General features: G+C 38.9%; 2 protein-coding genes across 4 annotated transcripts in view; both read right to left on the bottom strand.

The window, feature by feature from the left end:
• Positions 1 to 252: 252 nt before the first annotated feature.
• On the bottom strand, positions 253 to 14,551 carry vimr2 (vimentin-related 2). The gene is made up of 10 exons (XM_053630485.1): positions 13,640 to 14,551; positions 12,763 to 12,904; positions 12,269 to 12,427; positions 11,811 to 11,930; positions 9,934 to 10,029; positions 7,596 to 7,733; positions 6,097 to 6,219; positions 4,352 to 4,462; positions 4,136 to 4,260; positions 253 to 1,522 (listed from the first exon to the last, which is right to left on the bottom strand). Exons 1-10 carry the CDS (start codon positions 13,750 to 13,752, stop codon positions 1,480 to 1,482), a joined length of 1,170 nt encoding a protein of 389 aa, XP_053486460.1. The 5' UTR covers positions 13,753 to 14,551; the 3' UTR covers positions 253 to 1,479.
• A 119-nt stretch (positions 14,552 to 14,670) lies between these two features.
• Positions 14,671 to 26,324, bottom strand: part of ocrl (OCRL inositol polyphosphate-5-phosphatase) — a 35,624-nt gene continuing 23,970 nt past the window's right edge. For all 3 annotated transcript variants that reach the window (XM_053630482.1, XM_053630484.1, XM_053630483.1), the window contains 5 exons: positions 24,690 to 24,806; positions 22,901 to 22,985; positions 19,503 to 19,630; positions 17,446 to 17,557; positions 14,671 to 17,348 (listed from right to left, as the gene is read on the bottom strand). In XM_053630482.1, coding sequence (XP_053486457.1) covers positions 17,224 to 17,348; positions 17,446 to 17,557; positions 19,503 to 19,630; positions 22,901 to 22,985; positions 24,690 to 24,806 — 567 coding nt within the window. In that variant the 3' untranslated portion in view covers positions 14,671 to 17,223. The remainder of the gene's footprint in view (positions 17,349 to 17,445; positions 17,558 to 19,502; positions 19,631 to 22,900; positions 22,986 to 24,689; positions 24,807 to 26,324) is intronic.

Here is a 26,324-nt window from a genome sequence, read left to right as displayed (position 1 = left end):
AAGTTTGAAGACAAATGAGTAAAGTATGGAGGGCATAAATGAAGACGGGTTAAAGGGAGGACATTTATGAGATTTCTCGGGTGGTCAGCAAAATTGGAGAAAGGTGGAAAACATGAATTAATTAGAGTGAGCAAAAGATTTAGTCATAGAATTTGACAAGCTTATTAAGTTACACCTCCGGCAAAAAAGCTCAATAGCACTCGGACAGTGCAGAATAGGCCAAAGGTTTAAGAGGATGTAATTGATCAGTGTCAGGTGAGAATTCAGGAGGTGACTGACACAAACATAACCATACGTTGTCGTGTGTTTATATGTCTGTTTTGGGAGATGTCGTGTCTGAGACTTTAAATCTATACATGGATATTTCCATCACTACACCCACATAGCAAAGCTCAGACATTTCCCTTTTTTTCACAAATTGTGGTTAACAGCCACTGATTGCTATGAGTATTGTCAGTGGTCTGAAAGATGCCTTTCATCTTTTTGGTGTAGGTCTGTATTTGCTCAGATATTTGTGTCTGATGGTCTTTTTTGACTATGACTCACTTCATTGCAGATGCATGCTGAGATTTTAATTTTTAGGCAACCCTAACACAAAGGTTCACTTTGTAGCCATACAATTGTAGCTGATGATCCACCACCCAAAGAACATATGATCAGCAGTGACCCTATAGCAGTCCTTTTCCAATGATAAACAGGGTAGTAGGAGGCTGACAGAATATGCACAGCAAGGCTACGTCGTTGTCGTTATTATTATTTTTATTATTATTATTATTATTATTATTATTAAGAAGAAGATGATGTTGATGAACAAGTTCCCAAGTAAGGCTTGGACCCCTAAATATAGTTGCAAACTGCAATCCTCGTAGTACGAGCAATATTTTGCAAGTAAGCCCAATTTCTGCCCTAGAGCTCTTTATTCCTTTATGTGCAGCTATTACAGTAGATTAATATCAACACATTCTTCATACAAACATTTCTTGAGTTTGGTTGAGGAATTAATAATTATTACAACATTTTCAGATTGCTGTTAAACCTATGAAGTTGCGTCTTTATTGCCATTTATTATTAGACACTTTAAAACTGATTATATATATATATATATATATATATATAGAGGCACATTCTTGAGGGTTCTTTTGAGTGCTAAGATTAAGAAAACAGTATCAAATATAGTTATTTGTAAAAACACACAAAGGTCCAGCAAAACAATGTGTAGCACCCTTCAAGAGCCAGGTCTTGCAACATTAAAAATGATTATATCCATATCCAGGAGTATCATGCAAGTTTCATGATAAGCCATTGAGAAATGGTTTACCTTTAAAATACACCTACTCCGTATGTATACTTGATTATATGATGAGATTAGATGAGAGTAGATACAAGATACAGACACCTTTTATACGTGCAACTGTGTAAGTGTGTATTAGTTCAGCAGCAATATGATAAAGATATCATATGTTTCTGGGCCTCTCTGTTTCACGGGTAGCACAGTCTCTGCTCCTCTACCGCCACCAAAGCCCTAGGACAAAGGTATAAGAAAAAAAAATACAAGTAACACTGCAGTTCTTTCACAAGAGCCCCAAGACAAAGAGCTATCCATGGCTGACCAATGCTGACCAAGGTTTTAAAACACTGCCTCCAGTCCCAGGCTACATTTGATCATCCTTTTGCTCACTCAAATCCATACTGAATGTCATGAATTACTAGTGAGCTCAAATCCCCTTTCTAATGTAACTTGTGCATTGTATACAGTGTGTAATATCTGTAAATAAAGCTAATTCAAAACTGTAACTCTGTGAAGGGCTAGCCAGACATGTAGATATGCTTTTGGATAAACAGCTTTTAGGATATTAATATAAACTGGGAAGAGCAGCATCAGAGTTTAGGCCTGACAGGACTTTAAAATACAGAAAGGGTAAAAATAAATACACTAAGGGTTCAACTCTTATTGATGTATTTATTTCTGGACAACAGAACAGCAGTTAGCTAAAAGAGAATAAAGAATAAAGTCAGCCTGGTGAGACTTTGGAGTATTCAGGTGTACAGCACTCATGCAGTGAACCTGAGAGCAAAGCTACTTTTGCGGGTTGCAGGCAGCTGTGACACTATCAGACAACGCCAAGTTTGCCTCCCGCCTATTTTAATAAGCTATTGTGTGCAAATGGAGAGAAGGACCACATGCGTCACAGTGCATACCAACAGGTGACAATTAACAATGCAGTGGAAGCATGCGCCTTAAAGGATACAGGAAATGGCATCATGGTTTCTACGACTGCAGACGGATGCATTTCCTGCAGCCAAGTTTTTTCTTGTAAATGAAGCTGCTATTCTTAGTAATGTCTTCATCTAATCAAGGGTTCATTCAGGTGTGATGCCACACAATGACCTCATCTTTGCTATTCTCTCTCTCTCTACTGGGACTCAAATTAAAGCACAGTAGGAACTGGAAGTTCCCTCATACTGCAGTGGAAATAAGTTGAACCCATCAATTTTTTGTTCAGTAAATATATTTCCAATGAGGTTATTCACATGAAATTTTCACCAGACATCAGTATTAACTCAAGAAATTCGAAAATATAAAGAATTCACAACATTAAAGTCCGTAAATAAAGTTGTGTAATAAAGTGGAATGACACAGGAAAAAAGTATTGAACATGCTAAGTAAAAGCAGTTCTCCCTGGCAAGGTAAGGCAAGGAACCAGCTGAAATCCGTAAGTAATTATATTGTATATATTATCTGTGCAAATTAATATCAGCTGGGTTAGTAAACTGATGGTCTATAAAAATTGTCTTTTCATTACCAAGGTGTCACACAAGAAACATCTCATGATGGGTAAAAGAAAAGAGCTCTCCCAAGACCTTCGCAACCTTATTGTTGCAAAACATATTGATGGAATCGGATACAGACGTATTTCAAAACTTCTGAATCTTCCAGTAAGCACCATTGGGGCCATTACCCACAAGTGGAAGCATCATCATGCAGTCATCAACCAGCCACGCACAGGAGCTCCTCGCAAGATTTCTGACCAGGGAGTCAGAAGAATAGTCAGAGGAGAAGCCCAAGAGCCAAGGAGCACTCGGAAAGAGCTCCAGAAACACAAGGAGGCAGCAGGTACCATCGTCACAGAGAAAACAAAAGGCAATGCACTCCACTGCTCACGCTCACCCCGCAAGTCTCCATTACTAAAGAAAAGGCATGTCGAACCTTGTTTAACGTTTGCTACAACTCATTTGGACAAGCCTATGAAATACTGGGAGAGTGTAGTCTGGTCAGACGAGAGCAAAATTTAACTTTTTGGCTGTCATACTACACACCATGAAGAAATAGCACTGCACATCACCCTAAAAACACTATACCAACAGTGACGTTTGGAGGTGGAAGCATCATGGTGTGGGGCTGTTTTTCATCGCATGGTACTGGCAGACTTCATATAATTGAAGGAACGATGAATGGAGCCCTTTACCAGGAGATTCTTGAGAAGAATCTGCTGCCATCCACCAGGATGATGATGATGAGATGTGGGTGGACCTTCCAGCAGGACAACAATCCAAAGCATACAGCAAAGGAAACTCTCAATTGATTTCAGAGAAAAAAAAATTAAGGTGTTAGAATGGCCCAGTCAATCACCTGACTTGAATCCAATTGAACAAGATTTAAAGACCATATGTTTAGAAGAATGGGCCAAAATCACACCTGAATACTGCGGCCGATTAATTTCTTCATACAGGAAGAGTCTTGAAGCCGTCATTACAAACAAAGGCTTCTCCACTAAGTATTAAATAAATTTCAGTTAGCGTGTTCAATACTTTTTTCCTGTGTCATTACTCTCTATTACACATAACTTCATTTATGGACTTTAATGTATGGATTTCTTTATATGTGTGGATTTCTTGAGTTAATATCAAAGTCTTGTGAAAATTTCATGTGAATAGCCTCATTGGAAATATATTTACTGAAAAAAAATGTTGACGTGTTCAATACTTATTTCCCCCATTGTATTTAATAACAGCGTGTATTTCTGCATTGAGGATTGCTATATTTTAAGCTGACAAGCTTCTCTGTAAGGACTTAACTAAGCCTACACTACCTAATTAAGCCTCACATTTACATTAGTATTGGTCTTAATCTTACCTATAGGCTTCAATTTCTATGTCCAGTGCCATCTTCTCATTGAGCAGTTCCTCGTAGTCTCCCATCTGTTCCTTCATCTGTGCTTGTAAGTCAGCCTCCTCTTTCTCCAGCCGGCAGATGCAGTTCTAAACACACAGACTGTGTTAGTGAAATGGGGTCATGCCCTCCTACAGCTCTGCTGTATGGAATTTTTCAGTATAATATTCAGTGTTTTACTTCCAGCTCCTCTATCTCCAGCAAATGAGCCTGTTTTTTTGCTTCAATCTCTGCCCCCAGTTCCTCACCACATGCCTCCAGCTCAGCGAGCTCCTTTTGCAGCTTAACAATCTAGGATCATATATGGTCAAAATGGTTATACTTGCAGTGTAGCGTATATATTAACACACAAGAGTCTGACTCGATAAAGAGTGTTGACATGTTTTGTTTTGAAAGTTTGTCTATCAACATGAAATGTCCAGGCTGCCATTACATGGTATACATGTGCATATGAAGGCTGTCAGAATGTCAGGTTGCTTTTGTTCCTTACAACAAACAGAATGCAGAGAGCTATATGGCCCACCTCAGGGCAGTCTAATGCTGTGAATAATTACTGTAATCAGGTAAGCTAAATAGTCAGCTGGCAGAGATGGATGGAAAAAGCTGGCTCTGTTTCTCTTTGAGGTAGATCACAGGAGCCTCCAAGCAGCCTTATTAACTGCTGATGAGCCACGCGACAGAGGTGGTCGCTGCTTTGCTTCGAGATTGATTGGTGAGGAGATTGGTGTCCTTTGTCGATGGAAGACATCAGTGATGCCTCCCTCATTACCCAAAGCCCAGGCAGAGCAGGGGGACCTAATTTCACCATAAGCAGTTTGTTTAGGTTCTTAGGAGTTGGTCAGTTCACTAGGAATTAGGAAACTGACCACAAGATGAGAGAGACAGACAGAGACAGGGAAAAACAAAACTGAGAAATAGGAACCAAAATCTAGACAGAGGTTCAAGGTGGATATGAAAACACAATTGAAAGACAGGGTAGAAACCGAGAGAAATAAAAAGAGTGATTGCGGGAGAAAAAGAGAAGTGGAGGGGAGCAAGTGGAACAGGGCGAGGCAGGCTGTCCATCAATGTCGATCTGCATGCAGCAGATTAAGGAAGAGCACATGGTGTTATGAAAGCAGGCAGAGTGGTTTATTTTCTGTTTATTTTCAGAGTGGGCTATGACTACAACCAACATAATTAGGACCAAACCACTTTGTTTGTTATTGCAAATGAAAAGGTGTCAGCTGCGACCAACTGATCATTTCCCCGTCCTCTAAAATGTAAACTGAGAGCAATGAATGGTTCTTAATCATACTATGCTCAAGTTCAAGATGCTTCTCATGCATCTCTCTCTATAACGAATCCTTCTTTATTATTTTTACTAATGACTAATGTGCTATAAGTGTGTCTTCATAAACAGATATTTACAAATAAAACATAAATAAAATCTTGACTGAGAATTGACAGTTGACAGGTGAGGTGTTATTACTACTGGGCCTTATTAGTACTGCTGCTTTCTCCTGAGACCCAGCTGGAATGTGTTGAAGTTTATAAAGTATAACGGGGGAAGAGCTGCCTGGCAGACTGCGAAATGTGATAACTTCAGAAGACAGATAAACACTGGTATGGAGATGCTGTAGCACTCACATCTCCCAGTGTTATCACTCAGTGTAAACACTTTGGGTCACAGGAACACTCACGCTTTTTTCCCTGGCGTGCCTTCTGACCTCTCATGACTCCTAAGTACTTGTTTGGATCGTTAGAGAAGAAGCATTGAAGGGCTTAAACTGGCAAGAGCCACCATGGGCTTGAAATAATTTGGATCACTTGAAATCACAGTGGATCAAAATGTTCAGAATTAAAAAAAGGAAACAGTGGATGGATCAGTCTGTTAGAACAGCAGGTTGGGGGCTCAAGTGCAGCACTGAGGAAGTGTCACTCACCAGCTCCTTCAGACCTTTCACATCCATCACCTCAGAATAATCCTTAACCTTCCCTCCAGTATGTTTTTCCAAGTTCCTCCCCTTCTCTTCTCCTCTGGCAATCGCAACAGCCCCGGACTCAAACTATTAACACAAGAAAAGCATACTGCATCAGTCATGTCCAATCACTCAGATCACCTTGCTGCACAAAATGACTCTGGCATATACAGGGAGTAGGCGGTAAGCATGGCCGATTAATCCCCACTTACATTACCTCATACTTGTTCCCAATTAACGCAGGCATAAATAAGAGTGAAAGAAAAGCAAATGAGGGGCCATCACGTAAGCTAGCATGATGAGCCAAAATCAGCTGGTAATTATGATTAGTCCAAGACCCAATCACTATCAATTGTGACTGAGACAATTGGCCCCTTTGGAGCGGTAATGAGGCCCAGACTCAAAGATGGGCCCTGGATCCAGGTGCCACAGGGCAAGAGAAAAGTAGACAAAAATTACAAAGGAAGAACAGGGACATAGAGAAAACAACTGTAGAGTTTAACATAGCTGTCTAGAAAGGAAAACCCACTCTCTCATGTCTTTGAAAATCTCTCCAATACACACACATTCACAAACACTGAAGGCTCTCTAGAGACTCCTGAAGCCAACCTCCCAGTGCAACAGTTCTCTTACCTCTTACCAAACTGCCAAGGAGCCTGGGAAGGAGGCCAGGACACTGATTACTGGCCATGACCCAGTGTAGAGCCACCATTCTAGGGGCAGGCAGGGTCAAAGGGGAATGGTGCTAGAGGATGACCTCGGAAGAAAACTCTCTTCTCATAAGTCACTGAACACACAATAATAGTCTGTGCTGGAAAAGAAACGTATCGGACAGGGCTTCTCTACAGTGGGGAAATTGAGACAGAAAACACAGATGGTGGTCCCACTGAGACACGTGAAAGCTCAGGTTTGCCCAGTGAGAAGAGAAATGAGAGCAGGAGAGAGAAAGAGTGAGAGAAAGAAAGAGAGAGACAGCAAGAGAGGAGAGTGAGAGAGCAAGAGAGGAGATTGAGAGCGAGAGGGGAGAGAGAGAGTGCGAGAGAGAAAGAAAGTGAGAGAGCGAGAGAGAGAGAGAGCGCAAGAGAGAGAAGAGAGTGAGAGAATGAGAGCGAGAGCGAAAGAGAGGAGAGAGAGAGAGAGAGGTTGGATTGTTTTCACCCAAAAGATCATCTGTCCCACTTATTTATATTGAGGAGATGCTCAGGTAGATGGGAAATATCATATATTAAATAGTGAGACTAGTTACAATTACATAATTGACTTCAATGACAATGAGCTTTAGGCCTTGAACAGACAGTTGAAAGAAGACATGAAGGCTACACCATGCAAAAAGTGTATTGTTGTTGGTTTTAGCATAAAATAAATCTTTCCTAGCCTGTGTGAAGTGACCATGTCAACACAACTGCATGTTTGAAAGCTTTAGTGTCAGGGTAGAACAGACTCTAAATATATCCATAATGTACCTTTAGGCTTTCAGCCAGCTGGCAGTAGTAGTCCTTGATAACCGTGATGGCTGGAGTGAGGTCGATGGTGGGGAATTGCAGAGACACAGTTGGATCATCCCGATCTTCAGCCGTAGGCTCACACAGACTCTCGATCCTCTGTGGACCAGCACACCATTAAGAGGTTACATTTCTCTCATCATGTTACAGTTCATGCTCTTCTAAACTCTTAGATGCCAATGTTCATTAATTGTCCTTGAACAATATAATAATAATAATAATAATAATAATAATAATAATAATAACTTCAGCAGAGTTACCAGGAGAATACGACTTGCTTTGACTACCCTGTTAAAAGTAGCCATCATAAAAATAGAAGGAGATGCCTGTCCTTATTTAATACTCCAGATGAGCCCATGGACTGCAAGCATGGCTATGAGGAAGTGTGTTAAACATGAGATAACTAAAGGAAAATACATAATGATTAAGTTTTCTATGCCTCTAGCATCCCTTTGTCCCTAGCTCCCATGCCTGATATGAGGGATTTGGTGGTCTATCACCTCCTGGAGGAAGTGCAGTGGGAAGAGAAGAACAGATGAGAGGGGTACAGAGAGATTGAGAGAATATGGTTTGCATAGGAAAATGTATTTTTAAAAAAGCAAGGCTCAGATAAAAAGAACAAGAAAGAAAAGCAAGGACAGAGACAATACAGACAGAAAGCTTCTTTCAAAGCCTTTGCTGTTATCTGGGCCAAAGCTCCATCATTTGTGACATCTAACTCTCTATAGCCAGGTCTTGGCTGTTATTTGCCTCTCCCTCACTCCCTGCCATGTCAAAGTTTAATGGAGTGTACTAACAGTTGATGAGAGTGGGTACTTACCACAGCACCCTTTCTCTCAGCATCACTAAATATGTGTGTCTAATGCGCTGTCTTGCATACACTATACGCTAAAATACCATGTAAGATCTGACTATGCCTTGACTCGCCTATTTCTTACCAGTTTAAACAACATACAATGCGTAATGTATGTAAATTACACAAAATGATCATCATCTACTTTTTAGAAACGATAATTTCCATATTCTTAGAATCACAAATTTTACTTGTAATATTTTGAGGTTTGTTGCTGAGACCATTTTTGACATGTAACACTGTAGAAATGTGAAAAAATGAAAGGGGGTGAATACTTGTGCATGACTATGGTAAAGCCATAGTTTGAAAAGTTTTCTTGGTAATGATGAGAACTCTGTTCATCTGTTCTGTAGGGGATATATGTGCAATCAATTTGTCCATTTTCTGAATGTACCTTTAAGATATACACTCACTGTCCACTTTATTAGGAACACCTGTACATTCATGCAGTTATCTAATCAGCCAATCATGTGATGGCAGCACAATGCACAAAATCATGCAGATTCAGGTGTTGTAGCCCATCCACCTCAAGGTTCATGGGCACAGGCTCAACCAAACTGGACAATTGAAGATTAGAAGAATCACCTGGTATTTTTCCAGTCTTCAACTGTCCAGTTTGGGTGAGGCTGTGCCAGTAATAGCTTCAGATTCTTGTTCTTGGTTGACAGGAGTGGAATCTGATGTGGTCTTCTGCTGGTGTAGGTCATCCACCTCAAGGTTTGGTGTGTTGTGTGTCCTGAGATGCTTTCTTGCTCACCACAGTGCAGAAACACAGTACACCAAGAGTGCTTATTTGAATTACTATAGACTTCCTGTCAGCTCAGACCAGTCCGGTCATTCTCTTCTTATCTCTCTCATCAACAAGGCGTCTCAGCCTGCAGACCCTCTGAACACAGGATGTTTTTTTTTTTGTTTTTCACACCATTCTGTGTAAACTCTAGAGACCATTATGTGTTTAAGCCCCAGGAGATCAGCAGTTTCTGAAATACTCAAACCAGTCCATCTGGACCCAAACACAGTTAAATGCACAGAGATCACATATTTTCCCCATTCTGATGTTTGATGTGAACATTACCTGAAGCTCTTCACATGTACCTGCATGATTTTATGTATTGTGCTTCTGTCACGTGATTGGCTGATTGGATAACTGCATAAATGAGCTGGTGTACAGGTTCCTGGTAAAGTGACCAGTGAGTGTATGTTGAAAAGGAACACATTTAAAAGGAGTTCTTGATGTGTTATTGGTCTAGTAAACTGATTTTCTTGATCTGGCCCACTTGACAGTGGACTAAGTGTAATGTGGCATGTTACCTAAAATTAGTTTGACACAGATGGACCACCAATAAAAGCAACACTACTTCAACTGACAATTCCATTAGAGAACTATGTATGAAGAACCACAGCATGGAAATTCTCAGGATACAGTTGTGCTCAGTGTTGTCTTACCAGCTCATGCTGTTGCTCCATGGCAGCTAACTGCTCCTCAAAGATTGCCGCTTGTTCTCTGAGTGCCAAGCAGTCAGCAGTCACTGTGTCCACTTCCTGCAGGGGGCAGCACATATTACCAAACTATGCTCTTCGCAGCCAGTGTAAAAACAGTATGGTTACAATATGTTTAAAAAAAATAAAATTCAATTAAAAAAAAGTGCATATATTATGATTTAGCCTCAATCTACACCTAGTAGCATACTATTTTGACCTCCTATTTAAATTGATAGTGCTCCTACCACATAGTGAGCCGTGTCTAATGTAGTCTCTGTGTACACTATGTAGGAAACTATTTTCATAGACTATTTAGTGTGGCAGCATGTGGTTTCGGCATACCATTTGTGGCAATGGGAGTGAAGCTCAAGTTGAGTTACTGCCTCTCCAACCACTTGCACACACAGCAATGTATGGCAGGGGCATGTTCCTTGCGAGACAGTGCCATTTCACTTAGCTCATCCGGGCTTCTCAGGGTGCCTGATTAATTGGCGAAGAATTCAATTACTCTGAATGAATGCATTTGCATATGAATGTGCCAGAGTGGTGATGGACCACAGGAAGCTTGGACTATGATGACAGAGCACACACTATTCCTCCAGTCCTAAGCTGTCAGAGGCTAAATTCCATGTGATGACCTTGTCTTGTCTGTGGTTGTATTTAATCTGTTATTTTAGGTAAATGCTAACACCATCTAATGGGAGATCGTTCATATAAAACTGGCACTTCTTTTTATTTTGAAATAATGTCTATTACATAGACAGCCTATATGGACTTTCAGTATAACTGTCATAAAACTAATTTTAAACATGATATATTGTGCTTCTCAGGTCTGTATGCAGCAACCAACCATTTAGAGTGATTTAACTATTTTCACAAAAGTCTGCCATCTCTGTTTTGACCCATTTCCCTTTGACTCCACCATGTCTCTCACACTCTATTTCTGTGTTTTATAGCAGCTTTTTTCATCAGCCATTCTCCATTCAGATTTCAGTCCAGCCAAGCACACCATACAGCATCTGGCAGTGAGAGATGAGAGCCTGCATGAATGAATTATAAACGGTTGTAGCAGCTTTCCCACATCTGTTCTTTTATTAGAAGAGACGTGTGGAGTGATGAGATGTTCGATGAACACAGCGGCTCGTGTTTCGGCATGGCCGCTAGCCCAGAGCCAGCATGGGACTGCTAATCAACGCTCTCTAGAACAGATTTGTGCCGTTTTGGGCCTCTCTCTTTCTCTCTCTCTCTCTCACACACACAGAGTTATTCTCTTCACAGAGGCTGGGCGATGTCATCACACACTGATCAGGATGTAGAGGCTGCCATCTACTGGAAAACTTAACACAGCATCACAGAGGGCCTGTTTAAGCTGTTCCCACAAACTGGACTGACATCCAATAACTGATCTACAGATGATTAGATACTACATTTGTTTAGATTTTTACGTTAGATTATATTTTGCATGCCTGGTCTGAACTTCTGAACTGTACATTTGGGTTATAGTTACTATAAATGCATAATAAAAGTGACATAGTTCTGGAAGAGATGAATCATGACCCTATATGAATTCACTTAATTAAAAAATTAAATAAAAAAGGAAAAACTGTACAAAATGTGAGGAAACCTACACCCTGATACACATGAAATATCTTGATATTGAAATATTTGGTATGCGTTCATGCTCTATTTTTTTGGTATCCCCGCAGGAAGTTAGTATTTGTGTGCTGTACCTATGACAAAGCAAGGGCTAGTGCTGTTACAGTTTTGTTTAAAAGGAGAATAAATGAAGAAAAGATAATGGCAAGGGCCCTGTTCAGCTCCATAGACCTTTATGGCATTACCACGGCAACATCCCTGCGCTCCAGTTGGAGGCGAGTCCGTTGCTCCACGACCTCATCATACTTTATTTTTATATGATGCAGGTCTTTTGTCAGCTCCTCTTTGTGACACAAAATCTCATCCTGGGGAAAATAGAGAACAGCATACCAAATAAGGCCAAGCTTTGATCTTAATTAGGTCAGCATGTTTCTTTACATTATGTTGCCTGGTCCCATTTATTACATCAGTGAAGGACAAATATACACATGCTAGTTTCCTGACTTTGTGAATGATTCCCAAAATGCTATTGAAGTAACTGAATGTGATGCACAGTTTGTGACAATATTTGAATTGTTTATAAAGGCAATATTATGTGTGTGTTGTATTACTGGACCATGCCCTACATAAACTGTGAATGTCCACTAATCTGATGTGTAAATGACAAATATTTGGTATGTCCAGTGCTGGTATGTTTAAACACCTTCTCTCTGCGCAGTCTCTCAATTATGGCCTTCAGGCTGAAGTCTGAAGGGCAGTCGAGACTGACAGAGCTTGAGGGGCTTGGTTTGGCTGCCAATCTCTCTTCCAGCTCAATAATCTGAGCCTCCAAAGACTCATTCTCTTCTTCCAGACATCGTACCTGATACACATACAGTGTGAAGCTACAAACGTTATAGCAAAGTCTTCGAACACTACACTTATTAAATAATCTGCCATAGTGATATGAAAAATATGGACAGAGACCCAGGTTAATCAATTCCTTGGGTAATCAATCATAGTAATCAGTAGTATCAAAGTAATGGTATGGGAATAAGTTAATTGGGTCAACTACAAAGAAGATATTACTTTCACAAATGCATAATAAGCTTTTTGTGTCAAATAGAAGACTAAGGAGGTTGTGCTATGTGTAAAGCATTTAATATGTGCCCAGTTATTCTGCACCCGGTCGCAAAGTGCCGCCTCTCCCAGTCTCACCATGTCGATAAGGACCGCCAGGCGATCATTGAGGGTGGCGATTATGGAGCGCTCCTGGGAGAAACGCATCAGACCCTCCCTGTTTAACGCCCGAGCTGCAGCGAAGTCCGGTTCAGGAGAGGCGATCATGGAAACTCCACCCCTAGCAAACAGACTTTCGTCTTTCTCATGACGTTTGACTTAAAACCACAGGCAAACAAAAAAGCGCATGCAAGGAAATGGCTACTATTGGAAAGTCATCTGACATGACTAATGTGAAGTATGCTTATCAGTCAAATGGGTGAGGTCATAGTTTCATACTCGAAAAATACCTCACATGGCACTAAACATTCCTCTCGATTCTAGTGAGTGGATGAAGTGAAACTGGACTGCTAAAAACACTGAAGTTTCACTATTCTTAGCACAGCGAAAAATAATGGAAAGAGACACACCAAGAGGGCTTCCTTGATTTCTAATGCAATAATGCAAATAAACTGACATCACTAAAAACCCCCCTCATTTCCCACTGACTGTAAGTGACTAATCATTTTTCAAAGTGTTCTTAAGCGTGTTCTTGTGTCCAAGGACCCCCTCTGAATAAATTCATTTCATGAACATTATTTAAATGTATTTATTAGTCATAGAGGTCTGGATTAAACCCTTTCCATTCGAATGACCAGTAAATAACTACAAGAATTCAACAATAAATCTAACAATTTTGGTAATGGTGGGTTGTGATTTCCACCTCTGTAACAAAAAAAAAAACAAAAAAAAAACACAACCCTGCTTTATATAATATATATAACACTTATATAACCTTAAAAATCACTGAAGCCACCATTCTTTTCCTCTTGAAAGTAAATGCCATAATGCCAAAGAGCTGGCATATCAGTCTGACCTGGCGGAAGATGGGAGGATCTGGGTTCCACAGCGCTGACTGAGCCATGTAGCTGATCTCTGGTGCTGCTCCTCAAACAGTTTGCGATACGAGGACACTCTCAGCATGGCCATGGCTGCACCAAAGCTACACAATAGCTGGGCAAATTGGTGGCTACTGCTTCAGCCTGGAGACTTTATACACTGCTTGGTTGAGAATGTCACACACACATGAGGGTTCTCTCACAAACTAACTATAGGAATGGTATCAGAAGCGAAATGTTTCACACAGGAGAAACAATCCGGCCATGGCAATACTGTTGAACTCCATTGCCATCTGTAATAGAGAAGAGAGTACCATATAAGGCATAGTTTCGAAATGAATGCTGCCTGACTGCATTTACTACTTCAGTGAAGGACAAATATACATATCTTAGTTTCATAACTATGTGAATGCTTCCTAAAATGCTACTGAAGTAGACTACAGCTGAAGATGAATGCACAGGTTAAGATACAATATCTTAGTTGTCTATAATGTGTTGTATTACTGGCCCATACTTTATGTACATAAACCATGAATATCCGCTGATCTGATGTGTAAATGACAAATATTTGGTATGTCTAGTGCTGGTATGTTTAAATACCACCTCTCTGCGTGGTCTCTCAACCACGGCCTCCAGGCTGAAGTCTGAAGGGCAGTCGAGACTGTTGGATCTAGAGGGGATTGGTTTGGCTGCTAATTTCTCTTCCATCACAATAATCTGAGCCTCCAAAGACTCATTCTCTTCTTCCAGACATTTTACCTGATACACATACAATATGAAGCTACATATTATGATGACGACAATGTTGAAATCCATTGCCATCTGTAATACATAAGGTACGTTTATATACATTAATGATAAAACACAAAACAAAAGCACAGGAGGAAGCTCATATTCATAACCTAACGCTATACTTTGCTAGCAACTTAAATGAAAACTGTAATCCCCGTTCCTCAGCAAACAGATAACAACAATGGGCTAAACTCAAATGACTTCAGCAACCACAAAGTTAAGTTTCAGTATTTTATTTCCATTAAATAAGTTAAAAGTACCAAAAAAAGAGGAGAAAACTGAAGGATGTGCAAGTGTTCAGTTGCATATGTACCAAAATTACAAGACAAACCAGTGCAGAACCCAATGCATGACAACAGAAACAGAATGCAAGACAAGGGACAATACAAGGCAGTACACCTCCAAGTATATTTTCCCAGAGAGCTTGATGAAGATGAATGGAGACATCATAGAAGCAAGCAGCCTTCCATCTAATGAACTTTTCATCTAAAATCTCAGATCACTGAGCACTAGAGCGTCTCCTTCCCGAGACTTCAATGCACGCAAATCTGAGGAATTTTTTGAGGAAAGCAGAAGCTGAGTGCTGGGCCCTTTCCAGGAATCTACTTATGACTGCTGTTTTTAGAGGAAGTTACAAAAGAAGAGGCCTAGTGTTGTGAGTGACTAAATCTACCCACAGACACAGTTTTATAAAAATGCCAGACATGGACAATTGGTCAGATAGCAGAGATCAGCATGTCTGTGTCTGAAGTAGCTGAATGTGAGAGCAGATAATCTAGTTGCATTAGGCCATGCTAATTTTTACAGTGTAATGATAAGAGCCTTTGAAGACAGCAATAGCGGATACTCGACTTTTATAGTAAATTCATTTAAGACTTCAGGGAAATTTGAGCCGTGGATACAAGTAGGGTGAAAAGACAAAGTTTCACCTCTAATAATATCAGTTTGATAATATCAGTGATGTATTTTCAATGCCGAGTTTCCTGTTCTTAACATAGCTGGCATACCACAAGTGTCTTGCATGGTTAAATTAAGGGAGAACAGGTTTAACTATTCAAGTTGGTTTCTACTTATGTGAAATGACAGAATACTCTGACTTTGCAATGTTGCATAAATTCTGACCTGTAATCTGTAAATGTGACAGCACAGGACAAACCCAATGTCTAACCAAACTACACCAAGTGTGTATATATAAGTAAAGTCAAAGAAGTTCTCCTAATTTCCTCGTCATCTTTAAAACGTAATTATGCACTGATTCAGTAAACTTCTGGTTAGGACACTAACAGTATGCATGATTAGGAGCTATATTTGTAAACAATATTTCATGACAAACCTAAATGCAGGTTTTTAGTATGGACTGAAATACAGAAAAAGGGCTTGATAAAGATAGTAGCTTATATGGATTCGTGAACTATATCTACAGTATATGTAAATGATCAAGCAATGCCCCTAAAAGCTATTAGGGTGTGAACGTTTCTATTTAGGGCACAAAAGAAAAAAGGAAACTTCCCCCTAATGATTGTTATGTAGTAATGATTGTTATGCATGGTTTAGGTTACTGCACACACAGTATCAACAGAAGAAAAGCAGAGACATTTTGCACCAGCGTTAAAAGTGAAGACAATGCAGAAAACACCCATTAATTAACAAGAGTACATAATTACATCAGGTAAGACATCAAGTAGACATGACTTTGAAAACCAGAAAGCGCATAGCTGGATTTCGAATAAACCATCAGAAACATGCGGAACATTTGTCAACAGCTATACACCACAGCACTCTGGAGTGTAGTGTTCTGCTGAACCACAGTGTGAAGATCCACGCTCACTGTCACAATGTTTAATAGCACTTTAGCAGCACTGTCCAGAAAATGCTGAAATACAGCATTAAAGCGGCACTGACAATTAAACATGATGAACCGGGACAGGTGGGTCTAAAACAAAATTCCCATGTATATGACTGAAGAGGGAATCTGACTGAGCTTTGAGAAATCCCCAGTGTTGACTGGTAGAGAAAACGACAGATATAGCAAAAGAACATATAATATATAAATAAATGTTTACACTACAACGGATAAACACCACTGTGACTCAGGTTCACTGCCACAGAAAGCCTTGCTTCAAAAGGCAAACAAGTGTCAAAGTCACCTTTCAAGAATAATATAACCCCACCCACTAATAGCAAACTGAGAGGAACTAGTCTCTCACTAGTTACATGGTAAACTCACACAGTCCACTGATAGCTGGATTGGAGCAAAAAAATGAAAGGTGCCTCAACACTGTTGAAATCCGTCAAAAGTTTCATTACTATTTGTATTTTAGTGTACAAGCTCTCTTCTGATGCATGTTACACACAAACACACACACAAAAATAACAGTTTTTGGTTTTGGCATAAAATTGAAACATCTTTTAAAAAAAAAAAAAAAAAAAAAAAAAAAAAAAAAAAAAAAAAAAAAAGGGGTTCATACATAAATCCTCATAAAGGCCTCGAGGCCAAATAATACGGAACTCTCAGAGCGACACCAGTTCGACCTGAAACTGCTTCATTTAACAATGGAGAATGCTCTAATAAACAAAAAGAATACTAAAGCCAATCGCAGCGTTTGTGCAAAAGAGATGCTGCCATTTTTCCAAATAGGTATGATAGTGCTAATGATAATTCGTATACAGGAGCGCACAAACACACACACGCACTTAAACTCTCTGCCATCACTAGGGCACCACCTGCACCTGGATGAGCGTTTATGACCCGTGATCTCTGAGGAGCTCCTCAGTCTTCATCACTGCCCATTAGGAAGCCTAAGATGAAATCATTGGCCCTCTGCCTATCGTTTGAGGTCTGTCTGCTTGAAAGTTTTGGTGGAGGCCTGATGAGAAGGCTTGCAAAGAGGGTAGCTGGAAGAAGAAATGAAGAATGAGAAACAGAAATGAAGATGAAAAACATTTTTGAATAGTTAGTGTGGATACACAGATGGGCGAATTACTGACTGACCTATGAGGTTGGCAGTGAGGTTGTTGTCGATCGCATGCTTCAGCAGCTCCTTCAAGAAGGCCATTAGGTAACGGAACACGTTGCGGTGTGCTCTGGGGAGCTGTGATATTAACTGTAAAACAAACAACAACAAAAAACAGGGAGAATAGCCAATTAGTTTTATTTTATTCTATTTCATTTTTAAACACTAAGAGAATCAAGTCAATGCATATGTTTGATATATAGTCCAAATATCTCTTTTCCAACTCTATATCCATACCTAATCTGAGGCCATATCCATACAGTCAATAGTACGTTGCGTGTGGTTGCAATTATAATCATGTGTACATATATAGTAGATTATTTATTTACACTGGATATCCACTCATTTTTTAAGCTACTACCCATTTTTCATAAGAGGAGCTTAGAGGATAGCTAACTGCTTAATTCTCTATACAAGATCTACGACTTGCTCACTTGGCAAGCACAAAGAAGTAGAGAAACTAAACCACTCTATCCACTCAGGCCAACAGTGCCATGATATCATTTAGAATCACGAACAACGTGCCAAGCATTTCCACAATAACCGAAAGCATGTATAGGTTTGTATTACGAAATTACAAAAACAAAAAAATCAAAGGCAGCAAACAAATGAAAATCCATTAATAAGAATATAAGTAAACGGCATCCATAAAACATGGAAATGTTTGGAAAGCTTGGAATGTTCGGAACAGGGGACGCATCATCACACATGTTTGGCAATCTGGGAAAACTTGTCAGATATCTCTGTGGCTGAATTCTGGCCAACAGCCAGAAAATGACAAACCAGGTTTTGACTCAAACTGAGGTTTTCACACTTGGGTACCTGTATTTAAGAAACCATAAATATATCGGGACTAAACCTTGCCTGTGCCTTTTCGCCTGCAATAAACATGGCTGCAAAACTATCAGCCTGCTTAAAGGTGTTTAATAGCCATCTAGCTATGTGTGCTTTTCTCACACAGGGAATGCCATGTTTTAATCAAGTTGTTATTTCAATTCTGCAGTTGATTCAGTTGTCTAACTAGCCCAGACTAACTAAATATCAGCTGCCAAATTCTCAATGAACACACACAGTCAATTACACTGTAGAGGTGTTAATTTAAATAAAAAAAAGGAAAAGAGTGGAAATGGATGATGTCTTGTGATCCGAGTTTTCCATTGTAGCTTTATAATCTCTGATAAACTGCCACTTATGTTGTTTTTCTAAAGATTACATAAATGACGAAACATACATTACAAATGAAGAGGTGGGTGAGTCCTTCTCTTGTTATATGATACTTTAACTAAGGTTAACATAATTCTAACTCACATAATACAGAGAGGTTACAGAACATTATTACATTAATGAGGATTATTAACGTTAATGAGGAGTCCAAATATACTTTATAATGTAAACATAAGGAATTTTATAAACTGTAAAGGCTATTTGCCTTTTTTTTTAAAGTTCACTGAAGGATATTATTATTGTTGTTGTTATTATTATTATTATTATTAATAATAAACATGGAATGACTGCTGGAAGGGTTAGACAGCTGTAGGCTATAAATAAAGACTTGTATTAAGATAGTGATAATATTTCTTATGTATATATTTGATTTATTACATACTCAATTCAATTCAAATTAAACAAATAAATGATAGTTGATTTTAGAGACTAAGTGCGTTGGTGTCTCTCAGTGGAGTCAGAATGGAATCTTTATAAGCAATTTCTCCCCTTTTTGGCTTCTGGCAGTATACAGACTTTAAAATGCTATAACATTATTTCTGGTTGAGAAACATTTCCACAGCATTCAGAACTTCATATAACATAAAACGTCCATTAGAATGGGTTTCCCAGGCCATCATATACATATAGTGCAATATCATTAATAACTGCCAATTTGCTGCAAATTCAGCTCTTTAAAAGCTGAAAAATGATTCGTCATAAGTGGCTTATCTTAAATAAATCAGTATTGTTTTAACCATCATGGACTATAGTCAGTTAGGTTAATTTTAAATATGTATTTCAAAGCTCTTCTTCTAGAGTGTCTGTGTACCTGTTTACAGAGACGAGTGTCATGTGAGCATTCGAGACAGCGTTGATAGAGTTCATAACACACCACGGGCTCAGGCAGAGCCTCCAAGAAGATCAGCAGTGCTTCGGCTACTGAATGGTTGCTGCCAGCTGATACACACAGTTAGGGTGCAAATACAAACTGAACACCCACGCATACACACACACAGAGCAGACTGGCAATTTGTGGAAAACCATGGTGACATTTAACAAAACTGAAGAATGCAGGACAAATTGGACTGAGAGCGCCACTGTGGCAGTGCACAGTGACAGACTGCAGGAGAAAATAAAGCAGTAAAGACAAGGAAAGAAAGCAAAACAGAGGGTGTACTGTGTCTCCTTGAAGTAGTTTGAGTCATTATAAAAAGGAATAAAAGAGCTTCAGGGATCTCTGTCAAAAAATAAATAAAGAAAAATACCACAAAAGCAGCCAGGTTAGAGTGCAGATTAAATCTTGTGGGAGAGAACAGTTTAAGCTGAGCACTTTTACACCCTGGGCAATTTTATAACCGCAAGCATCATCTGACTATTTATAATACTTGAAAAATACTTGAAATATACCAAATACACAACAAATTTGTATATCAGATGGATGCATAATTGCATGCTTTGCACTGGCTGTAGCTACCAAAGAGAAAGTTAACTATCAGCTGACACGTACAAGAACAACGACGATCTTACCTTCACATTACAATTAGAGATGCACCGATACTAAATTTCTCAGCTGATAGTTCTGCCTTTTATGCTTTCTTTTAAATTAACAATTATTAATTCCACAATTCTGAAAGAAATGCGAATAAAAACTTTATTCCCTCCATTTCAAAAAGTTGTTTCACAGTAACAGGTCTCATAAACAGAAAACACATTTCTCTAATTAACATTAACTAAATTCTGAAGATTTCATTAGGATTTCTTATTGAATGTTATTATTTCATATTAAGAGAATTAATTGACTGAATTCTAAAAAACCTCCAGTTAGTCTCACATTCACTCACCACAAACAAAAGCATTTCCATCACTGAATACCAAACTGGTAACATAAAATATAAACTTTTTTATATATTAGCATTAACTGGATATGATATATACTACTCTACAAATATATTTTTCTGTACAATATATACTTTTTCTGTCAACTCATCCTAATTTAAATCTTTCAACAGTGTACTGGCCCTTTAATTCAGCTCGACAAAAAAGAAATTTAGACACGATGCCGAAAATCCAGCTTCGCTGCTGCTGTGTCTGGTGTAAAAGCACTGGTTAACATGCACACCAGAAAAAATACGCACTGCTTCTGCTCTGCTGCAGCATGCGGTGTAAAATTTTAGCAGTGCAGAGCTTATAAACTGCAGTTTTGTCGTCATTCCACACAAGAGACAACGTCTTCACACACAGCACAAATTCAATGTGTTTTCCCAGCCTATTTGGATTGACAGGTTCTATAGGCCCTGATCATCGGATGTTTTTAAAATATCGGCCGATATCCATTATCAGCCGATACATCGGTGCATCTCTAATTACAATCACTATTTTGTTCCCAGTACAAGAAATAAAACAGATTTATAACAAATAAACCACATGGGGGCATGCTGTTGTAAAAATAGATATCAATAACGGAGTGGATTGTTGCATACCATCACAAAGCAGAGTTACTGTTACCACCCTAAAGTATTTTCCTATAACAGCATGAAGTGTTTTATTCCTCTTCTAACACAGAAATTTGCTAACGATTATAGATTTGTATTCATTAAAGAAAAACATGTTATATGCTTTATCTGAAACACGTTCAGAAATATATGAGCAAAGAAGGCTGTGAAAAATGGTCTTTATAATTTAACCAAAAGATTCACAAAAATACTCTACTCTCATGGATATCAAACAATTGCTAACACAACACAGGTTTATCCAAAAAAAAAAAAATCTTTGTTAAATATAGGTGTGCAACAATTATTGGCACCTCTATGAATTCATATGAGAAGTATATTCCCATTGATATTTTAAGTTTTTTTAGTACACGTGGGTGACTAGGAACAGGAAATTGTTCAACCATGACTTCCTGTTTCACAGGGGTATAAATATGAGGAAACACATACGCCAAATTCCCTTAGTCATTCATAACAATGGGTAAGACCAAAGAATATAGTTGTGATGTGCGGCAAAAGGTTGTTGAGCTTCACAAAATTGGAAGTGGCTATAAGAAAATGGCACAATCATTGAAAATGCCCATTTCCACCATCAGGGCAATAATTAAGAAGTTCCAGTCAACTGGAAATGTTATGAACCAACCTGGAAGAGGACGTGTGTCTATATTGTCTCAACGTACTGTGAAGCGGATGGTTCGAGTGGCCAAAAAGTCTCCAAAATTACAATCCGAAGTCACCCACATCACCACAAGTTGTTTGGTGAAAAAAAGCCTATACTCTCATTCAAAAACAAACTCAAGCGTCTTCAGTTTGCCAGACACTACTGGAAATTCAAATGGGACCAGAGGTGGTTTTGGCGCACACAGACAGAGAGGTAGCCATATGGAAAAGTACCTCATTCCCACGGTTAAATATGGTGGTTACTCTTTAATGTTTTAGGGCTGTTTTTCTGCCAGAGGTCCTGGACATTTTGTTAGGATACATGGCATCATGGAGTCTATCAAATAACAAAATGAAATGAAAACCTGAGTGCCTCTGCCAGAAAGCTTAAAATAGGCCATGGTTGGATCATTCAGAAGGACAATGATCCATAACATACATCAAAATCAACACTAAAATGGTTTACTGACCACAAAATCATGGTCCTGCCATGGCCATCCCAGTCCCCTGACCTGAAACACATGGAAAACATGTGGGGTGAACTGTAGAGGAGAGTCCACCAGCGTGGACCTCGAAATATGAAGGATCTGGAGAGATTCTGAATGGATGAAAAAGTGTGCCAATAATTGTTCCACACCTATATTTAACAAAGATTTTTTCTTGATAAACCTGTGTTTTGTTTTCAATGGTTTGATATCCATGAAACATATATACACACACATTTTATATTTTTTATATATATATATATATATATATATATATATATATATATATATATATATATATATATATATAACTATATATAACAAAGCTGGTGGACACTCCTCTTCAGTTCACCCCATAGGTTTTCTATGGGGTTCAAGTCAGGGGACTGGGAATATCTGTATAAGAATTGCCATTATGAACAATGACTTTTTCAAACTAGATTGTGTTATTTATTAAGTGAGTATGATATTTCTACAGGACAAAAATGTGCTTGTCCATTCATCAAGCAAAAACATTTGGAAAACATTTCCCCTACATTTTTATCATACAAGCAATAGCGTACAGCACATGGTCATTTTGGGGAAAAGGATACGAATGGAGTCAGGAATACTGGTATCCAAACAGTCGATGATACTCTGCAACTCGTCTTGCAGGCCAGGGGTCTGGAAAAGGTCCTCCTAGAAAAATAATAATAAGTTTACTTAAAACATGACCCAATTAATTAGTATATAAAAAGGCTCTGGGGGAAGATGAAAATGTATTTTTATTTGTGTTGCAGCTGCACTGCTAATGTTCATCTCTTTGATTCCAGTTACAGGCTTCCCACAACTACAATCTATTACTATCCATTTTAATTGGTTCCTTGACATTACCAGTCATAGTATAGATTTCTATACTATAGTATAGAGTAACTAAAACTCCTGTGAGCAATAAAAATGCCTGAATGTAAAGGCAACAAAAGGTCTTGTTAAGCATCCATGAAAGTTGGTGAGAGTGTAATCTGTTCCCCGCTTTTAAAGCTTATAATGTAGAGCAGTGATCATCAGCCCTGTTCTATGTTCCGACAGAAATAGACTGAATGGGCCCCATTGATCAACATTTTAGTCCAGTTGTGTGTAAATGTTTGTGTAAGCCAAACAAAAATAAAAAGTTTTGGAAACGCTGATTTTCTTCCTACTCGTGTTGATGAAGGATAATCATCCATAAATGAAAAGGAGCTTGTGAGGCACAGCCGATTTGAATTTGGTCACGCCCACAAAACACATAAAAGGCAAAAAAGGGGAAAGTGATTTAGACTCAGGTCTGTGCTGATAAAAATATAGACTTTATTTAACAGCATAACAGGAAAACTATTTTTAAGTGAGTCAGCCGACATGTTGGCGTGTTGCACAGCACTAGAAGATGCCGTTACAAACGGAACGATTTATAATCCAGCTTTCATCCGGTGAAAATAAATAAATAAATAAAATAATCATCATACAGCTATGCACAGACAGACCGGCCCGTTTATGCAGCAGCATTTCCTTTGTCCGAATTTTATTGAATTTATCTCTGGTAATTTAGGGGTTTGTTTTGGCAGGCTTTCTTCATTTTTCATACTCTTTAATTAAGTTAAAAATATAAAATGATTGGGTTTTACAAAATGTTCTCCATGGTATTTTTAGTCCCTGTTCTAGTGAACAGTTTTTAGAAAGAAAAAAAAAACCCAACTCTGCAGCTTTTCAAACTCCTGTTCATACAGCGACTGGGGGTGGCATAACACACGCAGAGGATTGACAGGAGAGAGAGAGAGTATAAAATCCCTCCCTCCCTGACAGCACGGCCAATTTTGCCCTCTTGGGCTCCTGGCCACGGATGTCTGTGGCATCATTGGGATTCAATCTCGCGATGATGGAGCAAACGCTTTTCTATTGGGCCACCTCGAAAAATAATCCATGAGCAAGTTGAGCAAGTCAAGGTTTACATTAGTTAATTTTCTTACTAGTGCATACATTTCCACACACTCAGGAGCACAAGTATGATGCAAACGTTTTTTTCCAAAATTACAGGATTTTCATGAATAACAAAATTCTTGGGCAACTGCTTGTACAAACAATTAACGAATAAACCCTTTGTATAAGCTTGATAAGTGAGGTGCAGCAGGTGTGATGGTGAGAAGCCTAATGGCTTCTCACTATACTCTGTACGAGGGTAAATTCTTAGAAACACTGAGCACAAAGCAATGACTGCAAACACTGAGAAGCTATATTAGCATTAAAATGAAGCATTACAAATGTAATTTTTAAAGCAGTTTTCTAGATGATCTAAATGTAAATCAGTACATTTTGGCACCTTGTAAATAAAAACTAGAGAGTTGATTTAATATGCAAGCTGTGGTTTACCTGGTGACAGGCCTTGGTGAAAAGATGGTTGACAAGCAGCCAGATCTCCTTGGGGATCTTTAATGGTTTGTCCTCTGTGTTGCTATTGTCCAACAGGAAGTTCATCTTGGATTTCTCCTGAGAAGTAGATAAATGTTAACCTGTTAGAACGAAGCAAATCAGTGTGCTTTTACCTGATTTACTGTGTGCTGCTAATAAATTGCAGAATTTTCTTTAGACAAGATTCACTAATACAAGCAGGGAAGTTTCACACATTAGGAGGTTAGAGTGAGGTTAAGCAGGTCACACATTATTTACAGGGGACTGCAAGACTGAAGGAGGGCTGTTTTAAACTAGACATATTGTACTTTAGACATTGTAAACAAATCACTTAGAATTTAAAAATGGCAATGTTAAAAAGGCATATCCCTGTCCAGATCCAATCCTAAAAGGAATTAAAAGAGAAACAGTAGCAAAATATCTGCATCTGCTATCCAATTATTCTTTTAAGCACACAGAGCAAAACACTTTTACTCTTCTCTGAAAAATTGTGCAATTATTTTGTCCAACCACAGAAGTCTCAACACCATCACTAAAACTAACAAGGACATGTTTACTCAGAAAGGCAGTTTCTAAAAGTCAGATGGTGTTAATGTGAAGGTAAAAAGTGTTTAGAAAGGGAATTGGTGGTGCATCAGAAAAGAGCCCTATCATCAGGAGATCATGAGTTTGAACCTTTACAATGCCACAGCCATCAGTGGCTGGGAGGTAATCTGGCAGTGCTCTCTGCATGGAATGAACTTTCCCTGTCTCTCCTTTCCTTTCCCTCCGTCTCCCTCCCTCTCCCTCTCCCCTGTTGATCACAGCGACACTAGCCAGTCGAGGTGTCTCTGACCTCATGTATATGGAAGAGGGTAGGCATGAAGAGTGCTGTTTCACATTTATTGGAGGAAGTGCGTGTTCGTCCCAAATACCCTGGCTGGTAACAATAATGTAAGAGTTAGCTAGTGAGTGGGATTTGGTAAGACGGAAATTGCGGGCGGGGGTAACTTGGGGAGCTTACAGTAAAAAACACAACAAAACAATGGAATACCTTCACTCATTTCCCTTTTCTTTGTGCTCCAAGATTCATTTTAAGCACTCCTAAGTAAGACAAGTATAAAGCAGGGTACAATGTTGGGCCACACATTTTTGAGAAAATGTGGAGCATCATGATTGAAGGAGCACTAAGGACAGGAGCATACAAATCACTAGGGATCTTTAAACAGTCCATACAGGATTTCATGGCGTTTTTTGGTGATTGTTACACCCAAAAATTATTTATTTTGCTGTTTTTTGTGTGTTTTTTTTGCAGAAAACTACCCGAGTTGGCATGAAATTGTTTTGCATGTTCTTGCGCAGCGATGTCTGTAGGTAAATAAGACCTTTTACAGTAATTTTACTCATGTTCGTTGCACGTGAATCGAAGAGGGCTTGGGCTGAAAGCACATTGTGATACGTTATATGACGCGTCTTGGCCCAAGTCTGCGGATTATCTGCGGTAATTTTGAAAAATTGCAAGCTCCTGCGAATATAGTTTGCTTGATTTTGTGATCGCAAAACAGCTAAATCCTGGAGAGACTATCTAAACTGAGCAAAATACAGAATGGTGAAGGC

Source organism: Ictalurus furcatus, chromosome 8 (genome assembly GCF_023375685.1).
Source record: "Ictalurus furcatus strain D&B chromosome 8, Billie_1.0, whole genome shotgun sequence".
Taxonomy (NCBI): domain Eukaryota; kingdom Metazoa; phylum Chordata; class Actinopteri; order Siluriformes; family Ictaluridae; genus Ictalurus; species Ictalurus furcatus.
This window is presented reverse-complemented; position numbering and strand designations above follow the sequence as displayed.